General features: G+C 46.8%; 1 protein-coding gene across 1 annotated transcript in view; it reads right to left on the bottom strand.

Moving 5' to 3' along the window:
• The window catches only part of LOC138637886 (uncharacterized), a 136,060-nt gene that overhangs the window by 11,724 nt on the left and 102,754 nt on the right, over positions 1-21,582 (bottom strand). Inside the window, exon 5 of the mRNA XM_069726819.1 lies at positions 13,566-13,985. Coding sequence (XP_069582920.1) covers positions 13,566-13,985 — 420 coding nt within the window. The remainder of the gene's footprint in view (positions 1-13,565; positions 13,986-21,582) is intronic.

The raw sequence follows: 21,582 nt of genomic DNA, 5'->3' as shown, positions 1-21,582 counted from the left end.
TCATGAAACCCGATCCGACCCCTGTGCGTGGTCGGCCATGCGGTACGCGACTTTCGCGCCAAAGTCGCATTTCAATGACGCGAAAAGCGCCATTTCTCAGCCAATGAAGGTGAACGCAGAGTGTGGGCAGCGTGATGACATAGGTCCTGGTCCCCACCATCTTAGAGAAGGGCATTGCAGTGATTGGCTTGCTGTCTGCGGCATCACAGGGGCTATAAAGGGGTCGTTCCCGCCGACCGCCATGCTACTGCTGCTGATCTGAGCTTAGGGAGAGGTTGCTGCCGCTTCGTCAGAAGCAGGGATAGCATTAGGCAGGGTCCATTAACCCCCAAACCGCTTGTGCTGTAGCGATTTCCACTGTCCAACACCACCTTCGGTGTGCAGGGACAGTGGAAGCTACATTTTTTTTTTCTCAGCGCTGTAGCTCATTGGGCTGCCCTAGAAGGCTCCCTGATAGCTGCATTGCTGTGTGTACGCCGCTGTGCAAACCAACTGCTTTTTTCAAAGCACAAATCCTCTTGTTCCTTCCTTTCTGCACAGCTATCTTTTTTGTTTGTCCACACTTTTTATTTCATTTGTGCATCAGTCCACTCCTTATTGCTGCCTGCCATACCTGGCTGATATTACTGCAGGGAGATAGTAATTGTAGGACAGTCCCTGTTTTTTTTTTTTGTGGGAGATTAAGATTGGCATTTCTGCTAGAGTACCATCCCTGTGTGTGCCATCTCTCACTCAGTGGGCCATATAAAGCCTATTTATTTTTTTGGTTGATTTGGGTTCTAAATTCTACCTGAAAAAATCACTAAATCAATCAGTGGGAGATAAATATTGGCCTCTGGGCTTGTGTGCCACTCCTGACTCCTGTGTGTGCCATCTCTCACTCAGTGGGCCATAGAAAGCCTATTTATTTTTTTGGTTGATTTGGGTTCTAAATTCTACCTGAAAAAATCACTAAATCAATCAGTGGGAGATAAATATTGGCCTCTGGGCTTGTGTGCCACTCCTGACTCCTGTGTGTGCCATCTCTCACTCAGTGGGCCATATAAAGCCTATTTATTTTTTTGGTTGATTTGGGTTCTAAATTCTACCTGAAAAAATCACTAAATCAATCAGTGGGAGATAAATATTGGCCTCTGGGCTTGTGTGCCACTCCTGACTCCTGTGTGTGCCATCTCTCACTCAGTGGGCCATAGAAAGCCTATTTATTTTTTTGCTTGATTTGGGTTCTAAATTCTACCTGAAAAAAATCAATAAATCAATCAGTGGGAGATAAATATTGGCCTCTGGGCTTGTGTGCCACTCCTGACTCCTGTGTGTGCCATCTCTCACTCAGTGGGCCATAGAAAGCCTATTTATTTTTTTGCTTGATTTGGGTTCTAAAATCTACCTGAAAAAATCACTAAATCAATCAGTGGGAGATAAATATTGGCCTCTGGGCTTGTGTCCCACTCCTGACTCCTGTGTGTGCCATCTCTCACTCAGTGGGCCATATTAAGCCTATTTATTTTTTTGGTTGATTTGGGTTCTAAATTCTACCTGAAAAAATCATTTTATTTTATTTGGTTTCTAAATTATTCCTGAAAAAATCATTTTATTTTATTTTGTTTCTAAAGTCTCCCTGAAAAAAAAAAAAACAAAAAAAACAGTGGGAGATTAATATTGCCCTTTCTGCTTGTGTGCCAGTCTTGACTCCTGGGTGTGCCATCTCTCTCTCTCTGAAATAGTGGGCCATAGAAAGCCTATTTATTTTTTTGCTTGATTTGGGTTCTAAATTCTACCTGAAAAAATCAATAAATCAATCAGTGGGAGATAAATAATGGCCTCTGGGCTTGTGTGCCACTCCTGACTCCTGTGTGTGCCATCTCTCACTCAGTGGGCCATAGAAAGCCTATTTATTTTTTTTATTTGGTTTCTAAATTCTCCCTGAAAAAATCATTTTATTTTATTTGGTTTCTAAATTCTTCCTGAAAAAATCATTTTATTTTATTTTGTTTCTAAAGTCTCCCTGAAAAAAAAAAAAAAAAGGGAGATTAATATTGACATTTGTGCTTGAGTGACAGTCCTGCGTGTGTGGCATCTCTGTGATTTGGTGCCACAGAAAACAGAGTGTGTAACATTGTGCCTGATTTTCCTTGCGGTCTCACCAACCTGTAAAGGGATACCGAAACCATACTGAAGTTATAGCTCACCGTGTAAGTTGTTTGACAGCAACAAATAAAGTTACTTTGGTTAAGTTTTTAAAACAATGAGGAAGTCTGGTGCAAGAGGTCGTGGCCGTGGGCGTTCATTGTCAGCTGGTAATGATGGTAGTGGTAGTGGAGCATCAGGTGGTCGTGGGAAAAAAAATATTCCAACTAAGTCTGGAGCTGTGGAGCCAGGTTCGTCGTCTGGCTACACAAGGCCTCTGACGCTCTCTTTTCTGGGAGTAGGAAAACCGCTTTTAAAGCCGGAGCAGCAACAGCAAGTTTTGGCTTACCTTGCAGACTCTGCCTCTAGCTCTTTTGCCTCCTCTTCTGAAACTGGTAAATGTAAAAGCAGCGCGTCGTTTGTGGATGTTCACGGTCAGGGACAAGTCGCTTTCTTGTCCTCTTCAGCAAAAACAACAACAAGAGAGAAGGATGCAGCAGGCGACACAACGGGTTACTCCATGGAGCTCTTTACACATACCGTCCCTGGCTTAGAAAGTGAAACAGTTAACAGGCCATGCCCATTACAAGTAGATTCTGACATGGAGTGCACTGATGCACAGCCACAGCCAGACTACTATGCTGGTCCTTTGACTCAGACCACAACATTGCCCTCTCAGGGTACTGATCCACAATCAGACCCTGATGAGACTATGTTGCCCCGTCACGAACGCTATACCACCGACCGACACGGTGACACAGACGAAGTTGCACACGAGCTAGAAGAGGAGGTAATAGATGACCCAGTTGTTGACCCCAATTGGCAGCCATTGGGGGAACAGGGTGCAGGCGGCAGTAGTTCTGAAGCGGAGGTGGAGGAGGGGCCGCAGCAGGCATCAACATCGCAACAGGTTCCATCTGCCGGGCCCGTATCTGGCCCAAAACGCGTGGCAAAGCCAAAACCTGTTGGAGGACAGCGTGGCCATCCGGTTAAAGCTCAGTCTGCAATCCCTGAAAAGGGATCCGATGCTAGGAAGAGTGCAATCTGCCATTTTTTTAAACAACATCCAATTGATCAGCGCAAAGTCATCTGTCAAAAATGTTCAACTAGCTTAAGCAGAGGTCAGAATCTGAAAAGTCTCAATACAAGTTGCATGCATAGACATTTAACCACCATGCATTTCCAAGCCTGGACTAACTACCAAACGTCTCTTAAGGTTGTAGCACCCTCGGCCAATGAAGCTAGTCAGCAACGCAACATCCCTTCCGTCACTGTAATGCCACCATTTTCCGCACCACCGGCAGTATCTGTGCAGGTTTCTTTGCCAGCCAAAAGCAGTCAGGGTCAGGGAATCACCAGTTTTGTAGGAGGAAATATTGCATCTAGGGAACCGGCGGAAACAATACCGTCTCCAACCGTCTCTCAGTCTGCCATGTCCACCGGCACACCCGCTAGTTCCACGATCTCCAGCTCTCCAGTCCAGCTCACCCTACAAGAGCAATAAATTACTTGGCACTTTGGGGGTGGTCAATATGCAGCCTACTCGCTTAGTCCCCTGAAAGGACTTGATACCCTCACTTTTTTCCTAAACACGCTCACAGCCTATAGCATCTCCTGAACGAGGCTCACGGCTCACGGAACACCAGTCCGGATCCTTTAGACCGCCACTGCTGTTATCTGCCATACAACTAGTGATGTATTTGATTGATTTTTTCAAGCTAAATGTGTTACACCTGTTTTTTCTGTGCATCATATGTGTTTTCTAAAAGTATTCTCTTATGTTTTTTACATATGTATTTCAGTATTCAAAAAAAACTATTTCTGATGAAGGTCTTGTGTTAAGACCGAAAACGTTTAAAAAATTTGGAACTGGATGCTCTAAATAAACGAATTTCTTATTTTGCAACAAGATCTCCTGAGTGCCAAGTAATTTATTGCTTACATTTGACGGGTTGGATACCTAACTTGTGCACCTCCAAGAAGCCCTGAGTGCCGTGTCTACTATTGCTACTCACCCTACATGAGACTCTGGTTAGAAAAAGGAAGTACTTATCCTCGCATCCGCGTACACAGGGTTTTAACGCCCACATAGCTAGACTAATCTCGTTAGAGATGATGCCCTACCGGTTAGTTGAAAGCGAAGCTTTCAAAGCCCTGATGGAGTACGCTGAACCACGCTACGAGCTACCCAGTCGACACTTTTTTTCCAGAAAAGCCATCCCAGCCCTGCACCAGCATGTTAAACAGCGCATCGTCCATGCACTCAGGCAATCTGTGAGTACAAAGGTGCACCTGACTACAGATGCATGGACCAGTAGGCATGGCCAGGGACGTTACGTGTCCATCACGGCACACTGGGTGAATGTGGTGGATGCAGGGTCCACAGGGGACATCAATTTCGGGACAGTTGTGCCTAGCCCACGGTCTAGGAAACAGTTGGCTGTAGGCGTTCGCACCCCCTCCTCCTCCTCCTCGTCCTCCTGCAGAAGCGAGAGCTCTTCCACAGACCGCAGTCTCCCAACCACTCCATCGGCAGCTGACACTGTTGCACACCAGTTGTCCCATTATGGGCCAGCTACTGGCAAGCGTCAGCAGGCTGTATTGGCTATGAAGTGTTTGGGCGACAACAGACACACCGCGGAAGTTCTGTCCGAGTTCTTGCAGCAAGAAACGCAGTCGTGGCTGGGCACAGTAGATCTTGAGGCAGGCAAGGTAGTGAGTGATAACGGAAGGAATTTCATGGCTGCCATCTCCCTTTCCCAACTGAAACACATTCCTTGCCTGGCTCACACCTTAAACCTGGTGGTGCAGTGCTTATTGAAAACTTATCCTGGGTTCTCCGACCTGCTCCTCAAAGTGCGTGGACTTTGCTCACATATCCGCCGTTCGCCTGTACACTCCAGCCGTATGCAGACCTATCAGCGGTCTTTGAACCTTCCCCAGCATCGCCTAATCATAGACGTTGCAACAAGGTGGAACTCAACACTGCACATGCTTCAGAGACTGTGCGAACAGAGGCGGGCTGTTATGTTTTTGTGGGAGGATACACATACACGGGCAGGCAGTAGGAAGGCAGACATGGAGTTGTCAGGTGTGCAGTGGTCGAAGATACAAGACATGTGTCAAGTCCTTCAGTGTTTTGAGGAATGCACACGGCTGGTTAGTGCAGACAACGCCATAATAAGCATGAACATCCCCCTAATGTGTCTGCTGATGCAAAGTTTGACGCACATAAAGGATCAGGTGTCTGCACCAGAGGAAGAGGAAAGCCTTGATGGCAGTCAGCCATTGTCTGGTCAGGGCAGTGTACAGGACGAGGTAGCGGGCGAAGAGGAGCTGGAGGACGAGGAGGATGATGGGGATGAGTATATTTTTAATGAGGAAGCTTTCCCGGGGGCACTGGAAATTGGTTGCGTGGCAAGGCCAGGTTCTGGTTTTTTGAGGGACACAAGTGACGTAGATTTGCCTGAAACTGCCCCTCAACCAATCACAACCGCAGATTTGACAACTGGAACTTTGGCCCACATGGCGGATTATGCCTTACGTATCCTCAAAAGGGACACACGCATTACGAAAATGATGAACGATGACGATTACTGGTTGGCCTGCCTCCTTGACCCTCGCTATAAAGGCAAATTGCAAAATATTATGCTACATGAGAACTTGGAACTAATATTAGCAACCAAACAATCAACTCTTGTTGACTGTTTGCTTCAGGCATTCCCAGCACACAGCGCCCGTGATCGTTCTCACACGAGCTCCAGGGGGCAGCAGACCAGGAGTGTTAGGGGTGCACACATCAGAAGTGGCGTTGGACAGAGGGGTTTTCTGACCAGGTTGTGGAGTGATTTTGCTATGACCGCAGACAGGACAGGTACTGCAGCATCAATTGAAAGTGACAGGAGACAACATTTGTTCAGTATGGTTACAAACTATTTTTCATCCCTTATCGATGTTCTCCCTCAACCGTCATTCCCATTTGATTACTGGGCATCAAAATTAGACACCTGGCCAGAATTGGCAGAATATGCATTGCAGGAGCTTGCTTGCCCGGCAGCTAGTGTCCTATCAGAAAGAGTATTCAGTGCTGCAGGTTCAATATTAACCGAAAAAAGGACTCGTCTGGCTACCCAAAATGTTGATGATCTAACATTCATTAAAATGAACCACAACTGGATTTCGAATTCTTTTGCCCCACCTTGCCCGGCCGACACCTAGCTTTCCTATTAAAAGCTCTTGCCTGTGGACTACTGTGAATTACTTTTCTAATGTCTTAATTTGCTGCAGCTGATTGTCCATCATACGACATGTTTACACCTCCCTAAATGGCCAAACTCCCCACACGGGGCCGTGGTATCGCGACTTGGCGCAAGCACCCGTGAGAGTGCTGTTTGTCTGAAGAGGTGGGTGTGCCCGCTTTTGGCCGACAGCACTGCCACTGGGTCCCTCATAGTACAATAAAGTGTCTCTGGCGGTGGTGGTGCGCACCCAACGTCAGACACACTGTTGTAACATGAGGGGCCCTGGGCCTGTACCGCCGGCCACAAGAGAGTTCACCCACCCCCAGGTCAAACATTGCTCTACCACTTCCACATTTATCTCTCACACTTCCACCAATGTTTAGTCTATGCGCTGACATCCTTCCATTCCTGCCACTGACAATACCATTGTGTTGACATGTATGACGGTACTTAACATAGTCAGTGGCAGTGTCCTCTATTTACCAAAGTAAATACTTTGCGCCAAATTAGTAGGTCTGAAACTACGCAGAGGATCCCACCCCTGTACCTAATGATTGCACCCTTTAGTGTTTTCGTTTTGTTTTAATGCGAGACATTCACATTTATTTATTGTTTTGGACTACTAACTGGCAGACACTCATTACAATCGGCCTCCGCTGACCAGACCACTGCTGCCCGTGTACCCCTGGAACCAATTATAAAGTGCCTACAGCCAGTGCAATTTTATTATGTTAGGCCTTCGAAGCCTGTCTGCGGTCCCTCCTTCCACTAGGCCTCCACTGACCTGTCTACTGCTGCCCGTGTACTCCTGGAACCAATTTTAAATTGCCTACAGCCAGCCCAATTTATTATCTTAGGCCTTCGAAGCCTGTCTGCGGTCCCTCCTTCCACTAGGCCTCCACTGACCTGTCTACTGCTGCCCGTGTACCCCTGGAACCAATTGTAAATTGCCTACAGCCAGCCCAATTTATTCTGTTAGGCCTTCGAAGCCTGTCTGCGGTCCCTCCTTCCACTAGGCCTCCACTGACCTGTCTACTGCTGCCCGTGTACCCCTGGAACCAATTGTAAATTGCCTACAGCCAGCCCAATTTATTATGTTAGGCTTTCGAAGCCTGTCTGCGGTCCCTCCTTCCACTAGGCCTCCACTGACCTGTCTACTGCTGCCCGTGTACCCCTGGAACCAATTGTAAATTGCCTACAGCCAGCCCAATTTATTATCTTAGGCCTTCGAAGCCTGTCTGCGGTCCCTCCTTCCACTAGGCCTCCAATGACCTGTCTACTGCTGCCCGTGTACCCCTGGAACCAATTATAAAGTGCCTACAGCCTATCCAATTTTATTATGTTAGGCCTTCGAAGCCTGTCTGCGGCCCGTTCTTTCTACTACTGCTACACTGACCAGACCACTGCTGCCTGTGTTCCCCTGGAACCTATTTAAAAGTGCCTACAGCCCAATATTTTTTTATGTTAGGCCTTCGAAGCCTGTCTGCGGCCCGTTCTTTCTACTACTACTACACTGACCAGTCTACTGCTGCCCGTGTACCCCTTGAACCAATGTTAAAGTGCCTACAGCCCAATATTTTTTTATGTTAGGCCTTCGAAGCCTGTCTGCGGCCCGTTCTTTCAACTACTACTACACTGACCAGTCTACTGCTGCCCGTGTACCCCTGGAACCTATTTAAAAGTGCCTACAGCCCAATATTTTTTTATGTTAGGCCTTCGAAGCCTGTCTGCGGCCCGTTCTTTCTACTACTCCTACACTGACCAGACCACTGCTGCCTGTGTTCCCCTGGAACCTATTTAAAAGTGCCTACAGCCCAATATTTTATTATGTTAGGCCTTCGAAGCCTGTCTGCGGCCCGTTCTTTCTACTACTACTACACTGACCAGTCTACTGCTGCCCGTGTACCCCTTGAACCAATGTTAAAGTGCCTACAGCCCAATATTTTTTTATGTTAGGCCTTCGAAGCCTGTCTGCGGCCCGTTCTTTCTACTACTCCTACACTGACCAGACCACTGCTGCCCGTGTACCCCTGGAACCTATTTAAAAGTGCCTACAGCCCAATATTTTATTATGTTAGGCCTTCGAAGCCTGTCTGCGGCCCGTTCTTTCTACTACTACTACACTGACCAGACCACTGCTGCCCGTGTACCCCTTGAACCAATGTTAAAGTGCCTACAGCCCAATATTTCTTTATGTTAGGCCTTCGAAGCCTGTCTGCGGCCCGTTCTTTCTACTACTACTACACTGACCAGTCTACTGCTGCCCGTGTACCCCTTGAACCAATGTTAAAGTGCCTACAGCCCAATATTTCTTTATGTTAGGCCTTCGAAGCCTGTCTGCGGCCCGTTCTTTCTACTACTATTACACTGACCAGACCACTGCTGCCCGTGTACCCCTGGAACCTATTTAAAAGTGCCTACAGCCCAATATTTTTTTATGTTAGGCCTTCGAAGCCTGTCTGCGGCCCGTTCTTTCTACTACTACTACACTGGCCAGACCACTGCTGCCCGTGTACCCCTGGAACCTATTTAAAAGTGCCTACAGCCCAATATATTTTTATGTTAGGCCTTCGAAGCCTGTCTGCGGCCCGTTCTTTCTACTACTACTACACTGACCAGTGTACTGCTGCCCGTGTACCCCTTGAACCAATGTTAAAGTGCCTACAGCCCAATATTTTTTTATGTTAGGCCTTCGAAGCCTGTCTGCGGCCGGTTCTTTCAACTACTACTACACTGACCAGTCTACTGCTGCCCGTGTACCCCTTGAACCAATGTTAAAGTGCCTACAGCCCAATATTTTTTTATGTTAGGCCTTCGAAGCCTTTCTGCAGCCCGTTCTTTCTACTACTACTGAATATGAAGATCACTGCACACGTACAAGAGAAAGGTATGCTTGCAAGTGGAAGTTTATTTATAGTGGTTATGAGGTCAAGCGACTGGTAAATTTTGACGTTTCGGCCAATACATAGCCTTGGTCACAACGTCGCTGCAAAAAACATAAAGATACAACTATTTACAATACAATATTTACAAAAGACAATGAAAACATGTTCTGTACACTATATACAAGATAAAAATAAAGGGTATGGATGATAATCATGTACAGAGAAATGACTCTGTGAGACTAAGTAGCGAAGTATGCTAAAATTGGGGTGAATCATTACCAAGGGTTGTCTATAAAACAAGAAGATCAAAAAAAGGATTCCATCTTTAACACGGATGGGTGTACATAGAATAGTGCATGCAGCTCAAAACAAGGATGTATTAGAAATTCATCCATAGGGCAGAAAGTGGCCCCGAGAGTTCTATCATCTAAATGGATCACATTAATTTCTAAGTGAAAACACAAGGCAAAAAAGAGTGGCCCACCTAATACGCAGAGTTAAGTTTCAGTTCAGGGTTTTACAAGTGTGGTACTGACGACAGGTTATGTCCTGGTGGAAAATGAAGGATCAAAACATAGAAATAAGTGTAACTGTTCACTGGATATATGTTGAGGTATAAAGAAATATATAGATGGGAATAGAGACCTACCATGTAATTTCCATAGGAACTCATATAGTTAGGGCTGAGTGATTTCTCTATGGAGCAAATGGAGTAGATGGCTATCAAGGTCGTGTGCCAGAAGCCTGTTGGAAGGTATAGTGATGAGGGTGTGTCATAATAGTAAGGTGCTAGTATCACTTAAAGAAAAGAAAGGCACCAGACCTGTGGAAATATTTGGCAAAAGAGATATGATATGGGGTCCAAGGGCAAACTAATTTCATTAGGGCTCCTTAGGGTACGATGCCCATGTGTGTGCCACTAACAGAGAGTAAAGTGATATGAGATATACGGCATTAGATAACGGATAAAAGGTAAAGAAACTGTGGGAATACTTATCTGGTAAATTAGACATACGTCCAAGGAATGGCGTGTCAATATACAGCTGACACAGTGGTGTCAGGAGTAAATGTAAGAGCTCCGACGTGCAATATGGCCCTCTGAGTTGCGCCTGGCGTTTTGGCAATGTGTGGGGATCCTGACACAGCCGTGTCTAGGTGGGTGCTGGCGCTGGCGTCGGGGCTCCCAGGTGAGTCCGGTGCTGACACTCCCGTGTCCTGAGCTGTGGCCGGCGTGGTAGGGAATGAGACCCCTCCATGACAAGCGCTCAGATGTAGAGCGCTAATGGGGCATGTGACCGGAAGCGCTGTGGACGCCAGCGCATGCGCAATAGGACAGATTAGCGTTCCATTAAAAAGAAAGGGCGCTTGGAGAGTTGGCGCGTGCGCATATCGGGTTGCAGGACAGGATGACGTTCTGGCATGTAAAGGGAGCGCTGGAAATACCGGCGCATGCGTATGTGCGTAAATAGGACGGGACAGTGATTTATCATATAAATGAAGGGGTGCCATCCCAGTATGTTGCGCATAACGGGGTCAGAGATGGTCAAATGACATAAACACATGCCATAATCCGTGTGTCTATGTAATAGAGAATGGGCACAGCATGGAGCCTGCGTGGTAAACATCTACACTAATGTTCTATGTGCACAATAGTCAATGAATGGATCCATGTATGGGGGGATATGTATTGGGCAGTAGAAAAGACAGTATAATGACTCTATAGCATCCAATGGACTGGTATAGTTTACCCAATATATATGTCATGGAATGAACATCATGATACGTTTAGGAATAGCAGGCGAATAACACACAATGCATATATCTGTAGTAATACGCAACATTAATGAGTAGGAGTCCAAACCATAGAAGTAAAAGGAAACTTAGAAGAAAATTAGTACAAAAGAAGGAAACTTAGACAAAATCTGCACTAAGGTGGGGAATCTTACCAACTCCACAAAGAAGATTGCCGAGTGGTTGCGTGCAACTATTCAGTGGGTCTAGGGAAGAAAAAGGCATTACGTTAGCCAGTCAATTTCACGATTGAGGCCCCTCGGGCTGAGTGTGTCCAACGTGTAGATCCAGTACGTTTCACGCTGTTTCAATAGCTGGATGTGATTACCACCCCGTCTCGGTCTATGTACTTTTTCGAGAACCTGGAATCGTAATTGCGATATGTTGTGCCTGGCCTCTTTGAAGTGTGCCGGTAGGGGCAACCAGGTTTTTCCACATCTAATCGTGGATTTGTGGCTTGTGATTCTATCCCTGATTGCCTGAATCGTTTCGCCCACATATAGTAGGCCACATGGGCATTTGATAATGTATACCACATAGTTTGATTCACATGTATGGTAATCTCTGATGGGATATGATTTCCCTGTACGAGGATGGACCACATCACTCCCTTTGATGACGTTAGAACAACATGTGCAATTCAGACATGGAAATGTGCCCCTTCTAGTCTGTCCACTAAGTGTACGGGTTACGGTTTGTTTTACAGATCCAACGTCGGCCCTCACCAGTCTGTCCTTTATATTTGGTGGTTTGCGTAAGCACATTAAGGGGGGATTTTTGAAAATCGCTATTCTGGGGTATGCTCTAGAAAGAAGGGGCCACTGTTTATGGATCAAGTTGTAAACCCTCTGCATGGACAGATGGTGACCATGGACAAAGGGTAACCTGGATGGTTTAGGCAAGGGAGTCACTGTGGGGTTTGTTTCGGATAGGGCTTTGGTCATCTCTGTGTTCAGAAGTGCACATGGGTAATTTCTGTCCTCAAATTTTTTGGACATCTCTTGTAGTCTGGATTGTCTGATGGTGGGGTTAGACACTATTCGGGAGACTCTTTTAAATTGGGAACGGGGGAGACTGTTTCTGGTAGATTTGGGGTGACAACTATTGTACAGTAAAAAGTTATTCCGATCGGTAGGTTTGGTATAAATGTCAGTGGTAAGGGAACCATGAACATCCTTACATACTTTGGTGTCCAAAAATGTGATGGCCTCCGTGTGATGCGAGATGGAAAATTTGAGCTCCGGTCGGATTTCATTGATAGTATTGTAAAAGGCGGTTAAGGAGCTGTGATCCCCCTGCCAAATGCAGAAAATATCGTCTATGTAACGATACCATTGACGAGCATACTGTTGGAATAGTGTATTGGGATAAATGAAATCTCTTTCGAAACGGTCCATATACAGATTTGCATATGCGGGCGCTACGTTCGAACCCATGGCGGTTCCGCATATTTGAACATAGAAGTCGTCCTCAAAGAGAAAATAGTTTTCTCCGAGTACTAGATTAAGTAGTTCGAGACAGAGATCTTGTGAGCGTGTATCCACTCCCGCTTCGGATAAGGTTAGGGAGACAGCCTCTATGCCCGTGTCGTGTGTGATTGAGGTGTATAAACTGTTGACGTCAAAGGTACATAGGATGCTATTGGTTGGGACTGTGTTGATGTCCTGAATCTTTCTAAGGAAATCACTTGTGTCAAGAATGAAGGATTTAGTCTTGTGGGTATAGGTCGTGAGTATTTTTTCCAGATAAATGGATATGGGATTAAGGATGGAGTCCGTGGATGCCACGATGGGGCGTCCAGGGGGATTCTGTAGATTTTTATGGATTTTTGGGAGAATGTATAAAACTGGAGTTACCGGATAGTTGTTTATTAGAAATGTTTTGGTTTTGGCGTCAATGGTTTGTAGTTGTGAGTGTTTGGTCAAAATGGTATCTATCTTTCTCCGAATGTTATAAACTGGGTCCGATTGGATTTTCTTATACGTGATGGTGTCTGCCAGTTGTCTCTTGATCTCAGCTGTGTATTGATTTTTGTTCATCACTACGGTGGCCCCACCTTTGTCCGCAGGTTTAATTATAATGTGGTTATTGTCCTTGAGTGAGGCAAGTGCTTGTTTTTCAAGAGGTGTAAGGTTATGTCGGACCGGAAGAAAGCCTAAACGTTGGTCGAGAATGGTTTCTTTAATGTCTCTGTCTAGAAGAGTAATAAAAGTCTCTACGGCATGGTTAGTTTTGGGAGGCATGAATTTACTGGGGTTCCTTAACCCTAATTGGTCTAATGTGATTAGTGGTCCTCCGTCTCTGTCTGGTACTGTCCCTAGTGTGTTACTAGTGGAATGTGGATTATCCTCAAAATGCACTTTAAGACGTATACTGCGGTAGAAACTCTGTAAATCCTTTTCTAACTGAAAGGAATCCCATCTAGGAGTTGGGCAAAAAGACAGACCCTTGTTTAACACCCTAAGCTCAAGAGGGGAAAGAGAGTAGTCGGAAATATTCACTACCAGGTTTGGACCCCTACCTGTGACCGGAGAGTCATCTGGCGTTCTCGATCCTTTCCTTCTCGACCTCCTGGAAGGCGACCGCTTTGGCCTAAAAAAGCCGCTTTTGTTGAAGTTCCACCGACGTCGCTTCCGGACCCAGGAGAGGATCCCCCAGCCGGTGAGGAGTCCCCGGAAACCGCGAATTTCCCTGCCGGATGGCGTGATCTCGGATAAGGTCGCCTGTGGGTTGTTTCGTCCCATCGATAAACTTTATTATTCAGATAATCTTCGGTGTCTCTTTGAAATTTAGTCCGTTTCCTTTCTTCCAAGGTTTTTTGGTGTGATGATAGGATGGAGTCAACCTTGTTCTTTAAGGTGTTAAATTCGGAGCTGGTAAGAGTGGAGGTAAGTTGCGTCTCGATGGTTACGATCTTTTCTTCTGTTTCTTTTATAGCTTCCTGTAAATATTCAATAGTTAGTAAAATAATATCAAAGGAACACTTGTTGAGTATTTTTTGAAAGGTGGTGCAGTATTGGTCGTTGTCAGAGAATAAAGTTGGTCGGAGGTTACACCGTAGGCCTCGTGGTATCTTCCCTTGCCGATGGTATTCCCCAAGGGTGGCGCAGTGTAGGTCGTAGGCTATAAGTCTCTTTTTCTCCTTCTCCCAATCTCTTGTTTTAATATCCCTATTCGGTATGTGTAAAAAGTCTGTGTTTGTTCTTATTTTGGACAGGATTGTTGATCCTGTAGCATCATCGTACATATAAGTCTCTGATGACATGTGTTCCGTTGGTGCTGATAACCAAAATTCGTAAATCCAAAAGCTTATGATGGCTAGCACTCAACTGAGGTGAGGGTGACGGTGCTAGTGAAGGGAACCAATAGTTCCAAAGTCACTGAATATGAAGATCACTGCACACGTACAAGAGAAAGGTATGCTTGCAAGTGGAAGTTTATTTATAGTGGTTATGAGGTCAAGCGACTGGTAAATTTTGACGTTTCGGCCAATACATAGCCTTGGTCACAACGTCGCTGCAAAAAACATAAAGCTACAACTAGAGTTGAGCGACCTTGACCTTTTTAGAGTCGAGCCGGGTTTTGCGAAACCCGACTATGTCCAAAGTCGGGTCGAGTGAAATCGGCCGATTATGACGTAAAGTCGGGATCGACCGAAACACGAAACCCAATGCAAGTCAATGGGGCAGCATAGTCGGCAGTGAGTGGGGGCCAGGAAAACACCTAGAGTGCCCATTTTAATGTCAAAACCATCCATTCTTCTTAATGAAGCTTGTCAAGCGTAATTTACCTTAAAATAATTGGAAGGCATTTGAAATTGGGGGTCATTTGGCTAAAGTTGTGGGGGGTAGGGCTGGTTCAAGTAATTAGTGGGCCCAGTAAATCTGGACCACGTCACGGCAGTGGAGCAGGGAGAGGTAAGTATTTCAACTTTGCAAGTGCTGTGATCCTGAGCAAGCAGGGGGGGCCCACTCGTTGGCATTGGCACTGGCACAGGGCCCCTCAAAGTACAGCGGTGTGTTTGCACGGCGGGGGCGCCTCCCACCGGCAGCAACACTTTTGCGTACTATGAGAGGCCCTGTGCCAGTGACGTCGCCAACTAGTATTCCTCCCCCCACCTGATGAAGGAACCTGCACTTTCATCTGCACCTTCCTCTTTGTCCCCGTGTAAGGTGGTATGGTATGCGGGAAGAGCAACCTGACTTTCAGCAGGGTCACAATGTTGTTGTGTAGCGTGCACGGGGAATGTTGCGTTATGGGTCAATGTACCAGCAGACTCATCTATCACTGGCTGGGCAATGGGCACGATGAAGTGGAAACACAGATATAGGCCCAAAGAATAAAGTGGGCTAAATGCAGTTCAAAATTGGTAACACAGGAATAACCAGGGGGCATTGCAGTGGAGGACAACTGGAATGAGAGGCTGACACAGAGAGTAGGGCCAAATCAGTAAGTAGTCGAAATGCAGTTCAAAATTGGCAACCGTAGTAAACAGGCGGCACAGCTTTGTTCAGTGGAGGAGAACAGCAAGGAGTGGCAGACACCGATAGTAGGCCCCAACCCAACTAGTAGGCCAAATGCAGTCTAACATTAACAACTACTTAACGAGAGGCTGAAAATGGAATTTCAGGACAGGAAACCAGGAGAACAGCAAGGAGTGGCAGACACCGATAGTAGGCCCCAAACCAACTAGTACGCCAAATGCAGTTGTTCCATTTAACCACAATTTAATGAGAGCCTGAAGATAGAAGCTCAGGAAAGGCAACCTGGGGAACACCTTGGAGTGTAACACACCATCTCTCTCCACCCCATACCCATTTTGTAGGCCTAATGCTGTGTACTTTTCTACAACTACTAAACGAGAGTCGGAAGACCGAAGCAATGGCAAGGAAACCTGGGGAACACCTTGGAGTGTAACACACCATCTCTCTCCACCCGATACCCATTTTGTAGGCCTAATGCAGTGTAGTTTTCTACAACTACTAAACGAGAGTCGGAAGATCGAAGCAATGGCGAGGAAACCTGGAGAACACCTTGGAGTGTAACACACCATCTCTCTCCACCCCATTCCCCATTTTTTAGGCCTAATGCAGCCTACTTTCCGACACCTACTAAACGAGAGCATGAAGATCGAAGCTCAGGAAAGGCAACCTGGGGAACACCTTGGAGTGTAACAACAACCTCTCTCTACACCACGGAAGGGCTGATTCTTAGGAAGGAAGGCTGTTGTAAATAAGCATTGCGCGTCCGAGGGTGATTATATTCTTATTCGGTATCTACTCACCCTCGGACGCGCCATGCTTCTTGATTTGTAATTAATGTTTATTTGCAATGTGCTTTTGACTTACTCAATTATTTTTTTAATTATTGATTTTATTAAATTAATAGTTTAACATCTTATTGGAAATAATTTAAAGGAGACGCGACAGGACAACACTCGGTGGATGCCATATCTGTGTTAACAACTCCAAAAAACTTTCAGTTAACTTCTTGCAGGAGAAAGAAATTGTAGCTGTTGGACCTTTGTAGTACAGTTCCAGATATTTGTTGTGTGTTTGTTTTGATTGTTAAAATGTCTGCATTTGAGATCTCAACACGATCTTATTTTTTATAATCAAATTAATTTTTTAAATATTTTATTAGGTTGGTTCAAGGGGTACACGGGCCGCAGTAGACAGGTCAGTGGAGGCCTAGTGGAAGGAGTGACCGCAGACAGGCATCGAAGGCCTAAAATAATCACACATGGCTGTAGGCAATTTTAAATTGGTTCCAGGGGTACACGGGCAGCAGTGGTGTGGTCAGTGGAGGCCTAGTGGAAGGAGTGACCACAGACAGGCATCGAAGGCCTAAAATATTAACACATGGCTGTAGGCAATTTTAAATTGGTTCCAGGGGTACTTGGGCAGCAGTGCCCTGGTCAGTGTAGTAGTAGTTGAAAGAATGGACCGCAGACAGGCATCGAAGGCCTAAAATAAAAAAATTGGGCTGGCTGTAGGCAATTTTAAATTGGTTCCAGGGGTACACGGGCAGCAGTGGTGTGGTCAGTGGAGGCCTAGTGGAAGGAGTGACCGCAGACAGGCATCGAAGGCCTAAAATAATAACACATGGCTGTAGGCAATTTTAAATTGGTTCCAGGGTTACACGGGCAGCAGTGGTGTGGTCAGTGGAGGCCTAGTGGAAGGAGTGACCGCAGACAGGCATCGAAGGCCTAAAATAATCACACATGGCTGTAGGCAATTTTAAATTGGTTCCAGGGGTACACGGGCAGCAGTGGTGTGGTCAGTGGAGGCCTAGTGGAAGGAGTGACCACAGACAGGCATCGAAGGCCTAAAATATTAACACATGGCTGTAGGCAATTTTAAATTGGTTCCAGGGGTACTTGGGCAGCAGTGCCCTGGTCAGTGTAGTAGTAGTTGAAAGAATGGACCGCAGACAGGCATCGAAGGCCTAAAATAAAAAAATTGGGCTGGCTGTAGGCAATTTTAAATTGGTTCCAGGGGTACACGGGCAGCAGTGGTGTGGTCAGTGGAGGCCTAGTGGAAGGAGTGACCGCAGACAGGCATCGAAGGCCTAAAATAATCACACATGGCTGTAGGCAATTTTAAATTGGTTCCAGGGGTACACGGGCAGCAGTGGTGTGGTCAGTGGAGGCCTAGTGGAAGGAGTGACCACAGACAGGCATCGAAGGCCTAAAATATTAACACATGGCTGTAGGCAATTTTAAATTGGTTCCAGGGGTACTTGGGCAGCAGTGCCCTGGTCAGTGTAGTAGTAGTTGAAAGAATGGACCGCAGACAGGCATCGAAGGCCTAAAATAAAAAAATTGGGCTGGCTGTAGGCAATTTTAAATTGGTTCCAGGGGTACACGGGCAGCAGTGGTGTGGTCAGTGGAGGCCTAGTGGAAGGAGTGACCGCAGACAGGCATCGAAGGCCTAAAATAATCACACATGGCTGTAGGCAATTTTAAATTGGTTCCAGGGGTACACGGGCAGCAGTGGTGTGGTCAGTGGAGGCCTAGTGGAAGGAGTGACCACAGACAGGCATCGAAGGCCTAAAATATTAACACATGGCTGTAGGCAATTTTAAATTGGTTCCAGGGGTACTTGGGCAGCAGTGCCCTGGTCAGTGTAGTAGTAGTTGAAAGAATGGACCGCAGACAGGCATCGAAGGCCTAAAATAAAAAAATTGGGCTGGCTGTAGGCAATTTTAAATTGGTTCCAGGGGTACACGGGCAGCAGTGGTGTGGTCAGTGGAGGCCTAGTGGAAGGAGTGACCGCAGACAGGCATCGAAGGCCTAAAATAATAACACATGGCTGTAGGCAATTTTAAATTGGTTCCAGGGTTACACGGGCAGCAGTGGTGTGGTCAGTGGAGGCCTAGTGGAAGGAGTGACCGCAGACAGGCATCGAAGGCCTAAAATAATCACACATGGCTGTAGGCAATTTTAAATTGGTTCCAGGGGTACACGGGCAGCAGTGGTGTGGTCAGTGGAGGCCTAGTGGAAGGAGTGACCGCAGACAGGCATCGAAGGCCTAAAATAATCACACATGGCTGTAGGCAATTTTAAATTGGTTCCAGGGGTACACGGGCAGCAGTGGTGTGGTCAGTGGAGGCCTAGTGGAAGGAGTGACCACAGACAGGCATCGAAGGCCTAAAATATTAACACATGGCTGTAGGCAATTTTAAATTGGTTCCAGGGGTACTTGGGCAGCAGTGCCCTGGTCAGTGTAGTAGTAGTTGAAAGAATGGACCGCAGACAGGCATCGAAGGCCTAAAATAAAAAAATTGGGCTGGCTGTAGGCAATTTTAAATTGTTTCCAGGGGTACACGGGCAGCAGTGGTGTGGTCAGTGGAGGCCTAGTGGAAGGAGTGACCGCAGACAGGCATCGAAGGCCTAAAATAATAACACATGGCTGTAGGCAATTTTAAATTGGTTCCAGGGTTACACGGGCAGCAGTGGTGTGGTCAGTGGAGGCCTAGTGGAAGGAGTGACCGCAGACAGGCATCGAAGGCCTAAAATAATCACACATGGCTGTAGGCAATTTTAAATTGGTTCCAGGGGTACACGGGCAGCAGTGGTGTGGTCAGTGGAGGCCTAGTGGAAGGAGTGACCACAGACAGGCATCGAAGGCCTAAAATATTAACACATGGCTGTAGGCAATTTTAAATTGGTTCCAGGGGTACTTGGGCAGCAGTGCCCTGGTCAGTGTAGTAGTAGTTGAAAGAATGGACCGCAGACAGGCATCGAAGGCCTAAAATAAAAAAATTGGGCTGGCTGTAGGCAATTTTAAATTGGTTCCAGGGGTACACGGGCAGCAGTGGTGTGGTCAGTGGAGGCCTAGTGGAAGGAGTGACCGCAGACAGGCATCGAAGGCCTAAAATAATAACACATGGCTGTAGGCAATTTTAAATTGGTTCCAGGGTTACACGGGCAGCAGTGGTGTGGTCAGTGGAGGCCTAGTGGAAGGAGTGACCGCAGACAGGCATCGAAGACCTAAAATAATCACACATGGCTGTAGGCAATTTTAAATTGGTTCCAGGGGTACACGGGCAGCAGTGGTGTGGTCAGTGGAGGCCTAGTGGAAGGAGTGACCACAGACAGGCATCGAAGGCCTAAAATAATAACACATGGCTGTAGGCAATTTTAAATTGGTTCCAGGGTTACACGGGCAGCAGTGGTGTGGTCAGTGGAGGCCTAGTGGAAGGAGTGACCGCAGACAGGCATCGAAGGCCTAAAATAATCACACATGGCTGTAGGCAATTTTAAATTGGTTCCAGGGGTACACGGGCAGCAGTGGTGTGGTCAGTGGAGGCCTAGTGGAAGGAGTGACCACAGACAGGCATCGAAGGCCTAAAATATTAACACATGGCTGTAGGCAATTTTAAATTGGTTCCAGGGGTACTTGGGCAGCAGTGCCCTGGTCAGTGTAGTAGTAGTTGAAAGAATGGACCGCAGACAGGCATCGAAGGCCTAAAATAAAAAAATTGGGCTGGCTGTAGGCAATTTTAAATTGGTTCCAGGGGTACACGGGCAGCAGTGGTGTGGTCAGTGGAGGCCTAGTGGAAGGAGTGACCGCAGACAGGCATCGAAGGCCTAAAATAATAACACATGGCTGTAGGCAATTTTAAATTGGTTCCAGGGTTACACGGGCAGCAGTGGTGTGGTCAGTGGAGGCCTAGTGGAAGGAGTGACCGCAGACAGGCATCGAAGGCCTAAAATAATCACACATGGCTGTAGGCAATTTTAAATTGGTTCCAGGGGTACACGGGCAGCAGTGGTGTGGTCAGTGGAGGCCTAGTGGAAGGAGTGACCACAGACAGGCATCGAAGGCCTAAAATATTAACACATGGCTGTAGGCAATTTTAAATTGGTTCCAGGGGTACTTGGGCAGCAGTGCCCTGGTCAGTGTAGTAGTAGTTGAAAGAATGGACCGCAGACAGGCATCGAAGGCCTAAAATAAAAAAATTGGGCTGGCTGTAGGCAATTTTAAATTGGTTCCAGGGTTACACGGGCAGCAGTGGTGTGGTCAGTGGAGGCCTAGTGGAAGGAGTGACCGCAGACAGGCATCGAAGGCCTAAAATAATCACACATGGCTGTAGGCAATTTTAAATTGGTTCCAGGGGTACACGGGCAGCAGTGGTGTGGTCAGTGGAGGCCTAGTGGAAGGAGTGACCACAGACAGGCATCGAAGGCCTAAAATATTAACACATGGCTGTAGGCAATTTTAAATTGGTTCCAGGGGTACACGGGCAGCAGTGGTCTGGTCAGTGGAAGTCTAGTGGAAGGAGTGACCGCAGACAGGCTTCGAAGGCCTAACATAACAAAAATGTCAAAACAATGGTATTGTCAGTGCCAGGCATTGAAGGATGTCAGCGCCTAGACTACACATTGGTGAAGCTGTGAGAGATAATTTTGCTAGTGGTAGAGCACTGTTTGAGCTGGGGGGGGGGGGAACTGGCTTGTGGCCGGCGGTACAGGCACAGGGCCCCTCATATTACAACGGTGAGTCTGACGTTGGGTGCGCACCACCACCGCCAGAGACACTTTATTGTACTATGAGGGACCCAGTGGCAGTGCCGTCGACCAAAAGCGGCCACACCCACCTCTTCAGACAAACAGCACTCTCAAGGGTCCAAGCGCAAAGTGGCGATAGCACGACCCCGTGTGGGGAGTTTGGCCATTTCGTGAGGTGGAAACATGTCGTATGCTGGACAATCAGGTGAAGAAAATTACGAGATTGGAAAAGTCATTCAGAATAGTCCACAGGCAAGACCTTTTCATAGGAAAGCTAGGTGTCAGCCGGGCAGGGTGGGGCAAAAGATTTTGAAATCCAGTTGTGGTTCATTTTAATGAAGGTTAGATCATCTACATTTTGGGTAGCCAGACGAGTCCTTTTTTCTGTTAGTATTGAACCTGCAGCACTGAATACTCTTTCTGATAGGACACTAGCTGCCGGGCAAGCAAGCTCCTGCAATGCATATTCTGCCAATTCTGGCCAGGTGTCTAATTTGGATGCCCAGTAATCAAATGGGAATGA

This window comes from Ranitomeya imitator, chromosome 5, assembly GCF_032444005.1.
Source record: "Ranitomeya imitator isolate aRanImi1 chromosome 5, aRanImi1.pri, whole genome shotgun sequence".
Lineage (NCBI taxonomy): Eukaryota > Metazoa > Chordata > Amphibia > Anura > Dendrobatidae > Ranitomeya > Ranitomeya imitator.
This window is presented reverse-complemented; position numbering and strand designations above follow the sequence as displayed.